At 46.5% G+C, this 13,102-nt stretch overlaps 1 protein-coding gene across 7 annotated transcripts in view; it reads right to left on the minus strand.

Annotated features, from left to right (window-relative positions):
- CDH4 (cadherin 4) overlaps positions 1 to 13,102 on the minus strand; it is a 1,011,299-nt gene that overhangs the window by 14,226 nt on the left and 983,971 nt on the right. For all 7 annotated transcript variants that reach the window (XM_068263314.1, XM_068263308.1, XM_068263309.1 and 4 more), the window contains 3 exons: positions 10,140 to 10,282; positions 7,743 to 7,976; positions 3,240 to 3,473 (listed from right to left, as the gene is read on the minus strand). In XM_068263314.1, the coding sequence (XP_068119415.1) occupies positions 3,240 to 3,473; positions 7,743 to 7,976; positions 10,140 to 10,282 (611 nt within the window). The remainder of the gene's footprint in view (positions 1 to 3,239; positions 3,474 to 7,742; positions 7,977 to 10,139; positions 10,283 to 13,102) is intronic.

Raw genomic sequence — 13,102 nt, forward strand, 5'->3', positions numbered from 1 at the left:
CTGTTGCTGGATTATTGTATATGGGGGACTCAGCTGTAAATCTAGAGGCCTGAATCTGCTGCTGGATTATTGTATATTGGAGAGTCAGCTGTAAATCTAGAGGCCTGAAGCAGCCGCTGGATTATTGTATATTGGGGACACCAGCTGTAAATCTAGAGGCTTGAAGCAGCTGCTGGATTATTGTATCTCGGGGACCCCAGCTGTAAATCTAGAGGCCTGAAGCTGTTGCTGGATTATTGTATATTGGGAACTCAGCTATAAATCTAGAGGCCTGAAGCGGCTGCTGGATTATTGTATATCGGGGACTCAGCTGTAAATCTAGAGGTCTGAAGCAGCTGCTACATTATTGTATATCAGGGACCCCAGCTGTAAATCTAGAGGATTAAAGCAGTTGCTGGATTATTGTAGATCGGGACCCCAGCTCTAAATCTAAAGGTCTGAAGCTGCTGCTGTATTATTGTATATCAGGGACCCCAGCTGTAAATTTAGAGGCCTGAAGCTGCTGCTGGATTATTGTATATTGGGGACCCCAACTGTAAATCTAGAGGCCTGAAGCAGCTGCTGGATTATTGTATATCGGAGACTCGACTGTAAATCTAGAGGCCTGAAGCAGCTGCTGGATTATTGTATATCGGGGACCCAAGATGTAAATCTAGAGCCCTGAAGCAGCTGCTGGATTATTGTATATCAGGAACTCAGCTGTAATTCTAGAGGCCTGAAGCTGCTGCTGGATTATTGTATATCGGGAACTCAGCTGTAAATCTAAAGGCCTAAAGCAGCTGCTGGATTATTGTATATCGGGGACCCCAGCTGTAAATCTAGAGGCCTGAAGCAGCTGCTGGATTATTGTACATCAGGGACTCAGATGTAAAACTAGAGGCCTGAAGCAGCTGCTGGAATACTGTATATTGGGGACCCCAGCTGTAACTCTATAGGCCTGAAGCAGCTGCTGGATTATTGTATATCAGGAACTCAGCTATAAATCTAGAGGCCTGAAGCTGCTGGATTATTGTATATCGGGGACTCAGCTGTAAATCTAGAGGCCTGAAACAGCTGCTGGATTATTGTATATCAGGGACTCAGATGTAAATCTATAGGTCCTAAGCAGCTGCTAGATTATTGTATGCCAGGGACCCCAGCTGTAAATTTAGAGGCCTGAAGCAGCTGTTGGATTATTGTAGATCAGGAACTAAGCTGTAATTCTAGAGGCCTGAAGCTGCTGCTGGATTATTGTATATCGGGACCCCAGCTGTAAATCTAGAGGCCTGACGCAGCTGCTGGATTATTGTACATCAGGAACTCGGCTGTAAATCTAGAGGCCTGAAGTAGCTGCTGGAAAAATGTATATGGGGGACCCAGCTGTAAATCTAGAGGACTGAAGCTGCTGGATTAATGTATATCGGGGACCCATCTGTAAGTCTAGAGGCCTGAAGCAGCTTCTGGACTATTGTATATTGGAGACCCCAGCTGTAAATCTAGAGGCCTGAAGCTGCTGGATTATTGTATATCAGGGATTCAGCTGTAAATCTAGAGGCCTGAAGCAGCTGGATTAATGTATATCGGAGACCCAGTTGTAAATCTAGAGGCCTGAAGCAGCTGCTGGATTATTGTATATCGGGGACCCCAGCTATAAATCTAGAGGCCTGAAGCTGCTGCTGGATTATTGTAGATCTAGAGGCCTGAAGCAGCTGCTGGATTATTGTATATTGGGGACCCCAGCTATAAATCTAGAGGCCTGAAGCTGCTGCTGGATTATTGTAGATCAGGGACCCCAGCTGTAAATCTAGAGGCCTGAAGTAGCTGCTGGATTATTGTATATCAGGGACCCCAGCTGTAAATCTAGAGGCCTGAAGCTGCTGGATTATTGTATATCAGGGACCCCAGCTGTAAATCTAAAGGCCTAAAGCAGCTGCTGGATTATTATTATTAGGACTCAGCTGTAAATATAGAGGCCTGAAGCTGCTGGATTATTGTATATTGGGAACTCAGCTGGAAATCTAGAGGCCTGAAGCTGCTGGATTATTGTATATCGGGGACTCAACTGTAAATCTGAGGCCTGAAGCTGCTGCTGGATTATTATATATTGGGGACCCCAGCTGTTAATCTAGAGGCTTGAAGCAGTTGCTGGATAACTGTATATTGGGGACCCCAGCTGTAAATCTTGGCTTACCAAAGACTAAAGAGTAGTGTTGCTCGTGTGGAGCAGAACTCATAAAAGGCAGGTGATCTGGAAGCAATCACTGCAGATAAGAGCCATGGAGATATATCACCCGATGAAACAAGTTGTACGAGCAATGCTACTCTATGTGGAAAATGTTACTCCTGTTACCCAGCCTGCTTCCAAACATGCTGAACCTTGAAGTTTCTCAGGGGCCACCGAGACGTCCAGGAAATGGACAGAAAGGCAAGGCAATTATTTTTCTTCTGTAATAGAATGGCTTTAGGAGGAGATGCCTCAACAAAGTTAATTTGTTGGGAGTATCTCCTACTTTCCATTTAAAGCTCTACTTAGGACACCTTATGGGAGAGGGATATGGAGGCTGCCATATTTATTTCCTGTTAAACAATAACAGTTGCCTGGCTATCCTGCTAATCACTTAGGCTGAAGTAGTGTCTGATTTACACCAGAAACAAGCATGCAGCTAATTCAGTCACACTTCATTCAGAGCACCTGATCTGCATGCTTGTTCAGCGTCTGTGGCTAAAAGTATTAGATGCAGAGGAACAGCAGGACAGTTAGGTAATGTGCAGTTTAAGAGGAAATACATATGGCAGCCTCCATATCCCTCTCACTTCAGGGGTCCTGTAAAAATTCCTTCTTTAAAACTTTGGGAAAATTAACATCAGGTAATCCTTAAAGTGGACCTAAACTCTTGCACAAGACAGGGAAACATGCACCCTGTATGTATTTAGAGAGTTTAACCTGTCTAATTCCCCCTCATCTGTGACTAAGCAAGTTGTAATTTGATTCCTCAGCTGTGTCAGCTGACTACCATAGCAGAGAGCTACTGTAATTGGTAAACACCGGATGTTAACAATATGTCTGCTTCCTTGGAAGCAGGAAGGAGACACACTGCAGATTTATTGCAGGATTTGTATCAGCTATAACAAAAATGTTTTTATTTATTATGCTGTTGCTTATCTTTTAGTGCAGAGAGGAAGTTCTTTAACGTAGTTTGTTAGTAGCACAGAGTAAGCATCAACACATTCCATAGTTACTTCAATAGTCTGACACTCACACAGCAAGATGATGATGCAGATGAGGATGGCGATGATGGCTCCCGTGCCGAGGCGAGTTGCAGCCACCGCTCCGATTGTGGTACAGTCTCCGTTCTCATCGCACGGACAGACTTTCACTCGGATGATGGACTGATTGTAGAGAGGGGGGTTCCCTGAATCCGTCACAATGATGGGCACTTCATACACTCCCGATTCCAAGTAACCAATCTGGAGGCTGAGCCGTGCGTAATTCCCTGCAGAGACCACAAGGTGGTGCCAAGACAACACAGAAGAAACATTAGAAGGAGAGCCAGCTCTTGCCATTGTTACTTATGGTGAAATGCATTCTATTTCATAGCACTGCATAAAAGGTTAATGGGTCCTTTCTGAGCGCTGCATAATTACAGCAGGAGTCCTCAGCCTTGTTCAGCTGCGACCAAAATTGTGCGTCCAAATCCATTTTGTGACCCGCAGTTCAGATTTTAATTAAATACTTTTTATTTTAAATGTAGAAAGCGGTCACCAAATGATCTGTATCATGGCAGACGTGCACCGGGCAAAACCGGAATATTACAGCAAAATATGCACTTAAACACATCGCCGGGGCAACCAAGATACACCCACTCCAGGGGGTCTCCGCCTCCATCTTCCAGGGAACTCGACTCTCAGCCAATCCAGCAGCAGTTCTGTATAGACGGCTTTCATGAAAAAGATTTACTCCTTAGGACATTTTCACACCAAAGCGATGCAGTATTTACCGCACCTCACCGCCATGCAATAAAAGTCTATGGAATCTTTCATACTACGATGTTACGGCGCAACGCAAGTGACGTTTTTACTGCATCCCTGACAGAGGTCAAGAACTACGTTAAGGCTACATCGAGTTGCGGCGATTTGCGTTGGACCGGAAGTCATGTTAATCTATTGCGGCGCGTGGATGATTAAAAAATTACTAATGCAACGTGCGGTGCGCATGCGCGGAAGTGTATTTAAACAATACACTTCCACATACCGGAAGCAGTATGTCACTTCCATGCGCATTTTACTTCCTGCTTGGCTGGTGGCCAGATAGGGAAGACCGCGCAATAGCGCGGTTTTCCCTGAAGGCCTGTTTTTGACAGTGTGATGCGGTGCGTCGAGTGCGATGCACCAGCCTCAAAGTGTACCTGAGATGACAACAAAAAAAAATCACACATACCTGGGGCTTCCTCCAGCCCCTTCTGTCCTGATCGCTCCATCAGCGCCATCCTCCGCACTCCTGGATCTTCTGCAAGGGCTTCCGGTAACTTCGGCCAGTCAGGGCTAACTGCGCATGTACGGCCCGGCCGCGTGCCCCCACTGTGCTTGCGCACTACGGTACTGCACAGGCGCAAAACTCTCCATACCGCAGAAGCAAGATGGTGGAGCGTACACGGACACACTGCGCCGACTGGCTGAAGATACCGGGAGCCCTTGCAGAAGATCCAGGAGTTGGAGGATGGCAGCGAGGGAGCAAACAGGCCGGAGAGGGCTGGAGGAAGCCTTATCCTGGCATCCTGCTTCCATGCGGCCCTGTGTCTATTTGTACATGGTAGTATTCCCCAACAAGCAAGCTGCAGCGAGTCCCTGTGGAATAGACCTTATTCAGGTCTATGTCGCCGGTGCACAATCCCACCGTGGGTCACCACTCTACACACGGTTCAATGTAGTAAATACGAAGGAGGTACTAAATTGGCTTCAAACTTGCATTTTATCAAATAAAATTTGATAAAACGCAAGTTTGAAGCCAATTGAGTGCCTCCTTCGTATTTACTACATGGTGGTATTACCTGGCTTTGTGTTTGTCCAGATGAGGTTTATTCCCCAATTTACCTTGTACAGATCTTCATTGTGTATTTCAAGGCCTGAAGAAGGGTCAGTGACCCGAAACAAATCAATGTTGTTGCCTTTTCTACTCTAAAATATTGATACGCACCACACTACTTGTTGTCTTTTGCCCCGTGGATGTATCCATAGAGTGAAGATGGTCTATATATTCTTCTGCACTTGTTTTAAACATTAAAAGAAACAGTTATTTTTTTATTTCCTGATTTCTCTTCAATTCTATATCCCTAATTGTGCAATAGGGGCTGGAGGAAGCACCAGGTATATATATATAAAAACATTTCTTGATATCTCAGGTACACTTTAAAGCACAACTGAAGTGAGGCTGACATTTATTTTCTGTTAAACAATACCAGTTGCCTGGCAGCCTGCTGATCTATATGACTGCAGTAGTGTCTGAATAACACCAGAAACAAGCATGCAGCTAATCTTGTCAGATCTGACAATAATGTCAGAAACACCTGATCTGCTGCATGCTTGTTATATCTATGGCTAAGAGTATTAGAGGCAGAGGATCAGCAGGAAAGCCAAGCAATCTGCATTGTTTAAAAGGAAATGCCGTATTTTCTGGCGTATAAGACGACAACCCAACTTTTCCAGTTAAAATATTTTTGGGTTATGCTCAACATATAAGACTACCCCTTTTCAAAACGCACACCAAAAAAAAATGACAAAAACATAATGTACTGGTGCTATGTATGAACAGATACTGGTGCTGTACTGTATATGTTACCAGTATAATACAGTATATAGGCGAATGACTGGTTGCATTGGTCAACTCTCCCTCTCCCTAAGCAGATTGGTCAGCTCTCCCTGTTTATCAGAGCGGTATGGAAGAACAGATCACTCTGTGCCCATAAAACATGCCTCTTTCATGGCTCACCCTTGTATCCTATTTCATAGTCCCCAACCGTCCCGTTTTCGTCGGGACTGACCCGATTTGGGAGGGCTCTCCCGTTATCCCGCTATGACCCCCCAGTGTCCCGGCTGGCTGGGGGGTCAGATGCAGGGAGGACTCACTATTGGTGCAGGAAGGGCGGCAGCCAGTGAAAGGGAGAGCCAGGAAAGGGAGCCCCAAGGTGAGGTAAGGGGGGGGGGGAAGACTTCCCCCCTTCTCCGCCACTTTGCCTCCAGCTCCCTTTCACTGGCTGCCTCCATTCCTGGGGGCACCTATACACCTGGCTATACTGGGGAGACCTATACACCTGGCTACATATACTGGGGACACCTATACACCTGGCTGCATATACTGGGGAGACCTATACACCTAGCTACATATACTGGGGGCACCTATACACCTGGCTACATATACTGGGGGCACCTATACACCTGGCTACATATACTGGGGACACCTATACACCTGGCTGCATATACTGGGGTGACCTATACACCTGGCTGCATATACTGGGGACACCTATACACCTGGCTACATATACTGGGCGCACCTATACACCTGGCTACATATACTGGGGGCACCCATACACCTGGCTACATATACTGGGGGCACCTATACACCTGGCTACATATACTGGGGACACCTATACACCTGGCTACATATACTGGGGACACCTATACACCTGGCTACATATACTGGGGGCACCTATACACCTGGCTACATATACTGGGGGCACCTATACACCTGGCTACATATACTGGGCACATATACACCTGGCTATATATACTGGGGACATATACCTCTGGCTACATATACTGGGCACATATACCCCTGGCTACATATACTGGGGACACCTATACAGCTGGCTACATATACTGGGGAGACCTATACACCTGGCTACATATACTGTGGACACCTATACACCTGGCTACATATACTGGGGACACCTATACACCTGGCTACATATACTGGGGACACCTATACACCTGGCTACATATACTGGGGATACCTATACACCTGGCTACATATACTGGGGACACCTATACACCTGGCTACATATACTGGGGACACCTATACACCTGGCTACATATACTGGGGAGACCTATACACCTGGCTATACTGGGGAGACCTATACACCTGGCTGCATATACTGGGGAGACCTATACACCTGGCTGCATATACTGGGGAGATACTTTAAATTGATATATTACTAATTTTAAAATGTTAATATGAAGGAAAATGAACCAGGATAGAAAGGACCAGTGTGGTTTGAATTAAAAAACCACATATTTTTCATAGGAAATCTTTATGGTATGCGTGACTAGGGGTGTGGTGGGGGCGTGATCAGGGGTGTGGCAGGGGCGTGGCTTAAGTGCCCCTTTTTCTCATCTCAAAATGTTGGGAGGTATGCTATTTAACTCCTTCTCTACCTCTCAGATCTCGCACATGTGCGCCTGCACCGCTTCACTACAGTCCTCAGCAGCGAGATCTGAGAGGCAGTAACAGGATAGGGCGTATCACCCGGCATCAATAACACCCGGCTTATAAGACGACCCCTGACTCTTCAGAAGATTTTCAAGGGTTAAAAATTTGTCTTATACGCCAGAATGTACAGTAAATATGGCCGCCTCCGTGTTCCTCTCACTTCAGGTGTGCTTAAATACAAGAAGAGATATTGATCAGAGAAGTTACAGGTTTCCTGAGAGTCTGGGATAACAATAGTACTCATGTCACAAGGCATTGCTGCCGATGCTGGGGTTCTCACCATTGATCCGGGTTATGGTCCAGTTCCTCCTGATGTTGGAGGGGGAAGTGGGCAGCTCGAATACGAAAGGGTCTCCGCTGGGTTTCCGGTCCAGGTCGGTGGCGGTGATGTTGATGCCATTGGGATTGAGCCTCTCACAGATCTGCGCTTCTTTGGGAATGAGCTCTGGGGCGTTGTCATTGATGTCAATCAGCTGGATCTGCAGTGTGCCAGTTCCACTGGCAGGGGGCACTCCTGAGTGGCAAGAAGAACATAGATGTAATTCTAGTCGATAACACATTTTGTAGCTGCACTAAAACTTGCACACAGAAAAAGAAAGTATTTGTTTCCATGATGGAGCGGCATAGTATGACAACCCGTAGTCCAATAACAGTTCAAGCCAAACACCTCAGTGCTCGAGGTTCAAGTGATGCAACAATCTGGTTTTGCCGCAGCTGAGTAAACCGGTCAGGGATTGCAGCGAGGTGGCAGCAGTACCCCCAGGTCACGCTTCTGAGATGGGCGAGGTGTGCGAGAAGTGGACAGAGCCGGCGGTGCTCAGCGGTGGGTGACGGCAAGTTTTCCTTACCACTCATATGCTTATTTGTATGTTCTGTGATTGAGCATACTATTTTATAAGTTGTGTTTGGCATTATGTTTTTACTGTAAAGAATAAATTATATTTAAAGAGAACCTGTAACAAAAAAAAGTATCCCTGGGGGGTACTCACCTCGGTAGGTGGAAGCTTTAGGGTCCCAATGAGGCTTCCCCCTCCCCTGTAGCTGCAGGTAGTCCAGCACTGGCTCCCCCAAAGTCTCTGGTAATCCAGGCTCGACAAGCGCGACAAGCTAAATTTATCTCCGTCAGGTCCGCTCTACTACGCAGATGCAGGAGACTTGCGCCTGCGCAGTAGAGCTGCCCGACAGTGATCGGCTATTACCGCCTATCTCCGAGAGCCAATACTGCGCATGCGCTGGAGTCGGGAAGGTGAATATACATCCCCGCCATTCGGAGGGCCAGAGCGAGACCGCAGTGGGACACAGGCGAAGCCTTGATAGGATCCGGAGGCTTCCCCCTACCGAGGTGAGTACACCCATGGGGAACTTTTTGTCGTTACAGGTTTTCTTTAAAAGGTAATGCACTAATGAATCCTAGTCCATTGCATGGTGCGGTGTCTGTGAGACCACTTCAAGATTTTAAATGACCAGAGCCATTCAGACCAGAGTATTTGTCTTATGCTGCATGGCAAGTCTGTCTGTAACTCCGCTGATTGAGCAACTGACTGGGGTGTAGTGACAGTGCATCTAGGAAAATGTATGCTGGATGTGGGGCTTCACTCTCACTCAGAACCAAGACGACAAACATTTCTCTAATAATTCAAATTTGCTTTTTACGGACCCACGCTGTGTCCGTTTGGAAGAAAAAGTTCTGTCTTTTTTTTCCGCTCTACTGTGCAGGTGGAGGCAACTCACTATCACTATCGCATTCGGCTATTTACACCTGAGCCCAATCAGAAAACCGCTACTACGCTTGCACAGGATCGAAGTAGGTAAATAGTGCAGGAGTTACTGCGCTTGCACCACAGCTGACATCGTTGTTGGCTGTATTTTCTGGGGGGAGCCAGCGCTGGCTCCCTCAGGCGAGAGAGGATGGGGGAAGCCTCATTAGGATCCAGATGCTTCCCCCTCCCAAGGTAAGTACCCCCCAGGGTGTTTTTTTGTTACAGATTCTCTTTAAGCCAGCCGTAAGGCCCCGAAAAGTCAAAGTATGCCAAATGTCCTATGGCATCAGGAAAGAACTGTACCACCTCAAACAAGCAGTGAAGGTATGGCTGAAAGTCTGACAGTGTCATCACCCCGATCCTACTCTACGGAAATGAAGTATGGGGCCCCATCAGCTGCTCGGATCAATCAAAATGGGAATCCAGCCCAACAGAAATATTGGGAATCTGCAAACTCCTCCTCCATGTCCAACGGAGTACCTCAAACATTATATACATTATATACGTTATAATAAGGTAGTTGATCTGGAAGGGAGGGCAGGGTGATTAAGGATTTTGCAGGGGCCCTGCACTCTTAGTTTGACAGAGGGGCCTGTTGAGTTCTAGTTACACCCCTGTGTACACATAAAAACTGCAAGATGCAAATCACAAAAACTAGCTTTCCAGGGACCGCCCCTGTATGAGAGAGGTGTAAGAATGGTTTGTTAATAATTATCAAAGCACACAGAGGTCATTCCCAGAATAGCACCACTAAAGAGCTAATGCTAACAACTGGGAAAGGGCCCCCATGTGGGCTCCTCAGGTCTAGGACCCCTGGTGTGGTCACAGCCCCTATTGCTGCACCCCTGACCTGAATCTTGGGACTACCTTCACTTGTGTCCCCTGCAAGTTCAGAGGTGGTCAGTCTCGCTACTCACCATTGTCCGTGGCCAGGAACTTGGCTTCATAGATGTCATCTTTCACAAATGGCGATTCGCGGTCCAGGACAGCGGTGGTGACCACCTGACCATTTGTGGCGTTGATGGCGAGCCAGTTGGCTGGGTCATATAGCGTGGAGTATCTGCCAGGGGATAAACAAACAGAACAGCCCTCGTTAGATCTCACGTTGCTGCGGCTGCCAGACGTGAGCTGTGCTCTCCGCTACTCAGCCCTGGAGAGAGACATTGGTCAACGCAAAGTGGCTTTTCTCTCACTGCAATTGAATTGGAGCTCGGCTGGCCTCGGCCCAAGATTGTTACATAGGGACGTCTAAGCTCTGAGAACTTCAGACAGCTCAACTCTCACAGCCATCCAAACTCATTAAACCGGCTCTCGGTTATAGATGGAGTCAATTTTCTTCCGAGATTGACCAGAACAGGTACATTTAAATCTTGAGTTTCAGTATCAATAAGCCGGAATCCCCCGTTATATGGTTACCATTACACCTCTAAGGAGGAAACAAAAACAAAGGACTGTACACTGTATTCATCACTGTTTGATTCCAACCTACAATGTACTCTTAACTCCGAATTTAACCTTAGCTTTTCTGAATTCCATCCAAACTTATAACACTGGCCACAGAGACAGAGTCCTTTTGTTGCCCAGGGTCCTCCTTCTCCTTCTAATGCTTTTTTTTTTCCAGTCCTTGCCGACTCGAAAACCCCATTACATCTTACCAAGAGTGGCAAAACTCAGAGGGGCAGCCAGTCAGAAGCTGTGGCCAGCCATGCTGGGATGGTGCAGCTTCACTCAGTACTTTGAGATAGGGTTTCATTTCTATGTTCTTATGGAGAGCATAGATATATAATGTAGAGTTGCATACTCTAGGGATGGTCAATGAGATGCAAATACTTTCGAGTTGATGCAGGATTATGCAACTTTTGTATGCAAATTTATGCAGTTTAACAATGGACCAATCAAATTTTACCTAAGCAAGATTTGATAGGTCCATTTTTAAGCTGCATACATACTTTGCATAATGCGGCATCAACTCAACATTATTTGCATCTCAATGGCCATCCCTAGTTGCATATATGAGTAAAATGTTCCAATGTTACATAATGCCCTCCTGGCTATAATGCCAGAGCTAAAATTATACACTGGATGTCACTATAGCTGCAATTAACATTGTGATCTAAGGCAGCACCCAAATTATCAAGCAAAGTACCCAAATTACCTGTCTGGAGATATATAATTTCCTACAGTGCAGGATATGTGCTGCACAATTGTATAACTGCATGTTCATATGCGTTCACGTCTGCGAGAACATCCTGCACAGACGAAGTACAAGGTTTTCGCTTACTGCGCCTGCACAGGACGCACTCGCCGACGGATAAGTATGCGTGTGGCCAGGGCCGCGCAGGTGCAGTGGACTGCCCACTGAACAGTAGGCAGAATCGAAAATAAACAGTGTCAGGGGAAAAGGGGATTGTTTGGTAACTTTGCGGGCACAGTAAGTGAAACTCTTTATTTATGACAGTTTAGATTCACTTTAAGTGGCGGGAAGGGGGTTAAAGGACAACTGCAAACAAACTGCTAAATACACATCTGCCACAAATTCAGTATTTAAACTGAATGCATAATGTAAAAATAATTTTCTTCTCTCTTTCATTAAAATGTCTTACTTTAAATTATTCAGGGCTGTGGTCACATGATTATGCCTACAGGAAACAGAAGATGCCAATGCATGCTGGGAGAGAAATCCAGGATTAACAAATGATGCTTCTCTCTCCCAGCATGCACCTGAATCAGCAGATTCCTGCAGGCACAATCATCATCGCCGCAGCCCACAGAAAATTACATATTTTTAGCTTGAAAGCAAACAATCCTTTTGCACGGCTGTATTGTTTATGCTGCAGGGGTGATACAGGGGCTGCAAACGACATTTCATGTTTGGCTTATTACAGGCATTCGGGTCTCTCGGGGTACCCTGGAATTTATCTAGAGAGTTATGCGGACGCCCCGAGGCGGCTGGAGGTCACAACGTAACTGCCGCATGCCAAACTCCCTTCTGTTAAAAAATTCTGATGTTTCTGTTTTTATTTTTTACATCCACTCTAGACATCCTCCTCCCAGGTATCAGTTTTTCCTACAGCAAACAATACAGGAGAAAAAAGGGGGCACGCATCCATTGCCTTAAAAATAACAGCCGCAGAGAGAGCAAAACACCTTGTGACAGTTTTGGCGCCAGAGCCTGGAACAAATAAGAAGAAATTGCCTCGTTAACTGAGAATGTCTTTCTAAAGGCTTCATTATATGTCCAGGAGCAACGGGGAGAGGAGCCTCTATGAGTCAATATAATCATCTTCTCTGTCAGGTGGCCAGGTCCCCAAGTGAAGGACCCGAGCCATATAATGATTGTAAAAATGTCACGAGTGAAGTGTGGGTAATTGGGCTTACACCAGCTGGACACTCTCCTCGCTCTCCGTCACAAGAAAAGAGGGAAAAGAAGCAAAAAGTACAAGCTGGAATCCTGAGATGGAATCAATACTCCTTCCCAGGCTTCCTGCAGGCGACCTCATTGGTCACCTCTCTGCCTTTGGAGTCCACATTACATCGGATTGGCGGGAGGGCACCTTGAGGAGCGTCCACGCTCCCTGACACATTGTAACAATGTTCCGGATTTAAAAACGCTGGCCTGGCGGGCTGCTCCGTCGTGTTGTTCCGAAGGAAAGGTCATCACTTTGAAGACCCCAAGGATGTCATTAGTGTAAAGCGGCTCTGGAACGATGTCCGTTAATAGATTTAATAACCTGTACAAAGCAGTTGACCTGTGGCCTTCCTGGAATGGTTTCAGGTGAGATGTGAAGCGAGAAAGGCTTTGTGAGAGGAGAAATAACCGTGCTGCCGTCACGTGGATGCGTCCACCGGGCCTGCCACGGATGGCTGCATACTACCATGG

Source organism: Hyperolius riggenbachi, chromosome 12 (assembly GCF_040937935.1).
Source record: "Hyperolius riggenbachi isolate aHypRig1 chromosome 12, aHypRig1.pri, whole genome shotgun sequence".
Classification (NCBI taxonomy): domain Eukaryota; kingdom Metazoa; phylum Chordata; class Amphibia; order Anura; family Hyperoliidae; genus Hyperolius; species Hyperolius riggenbachi.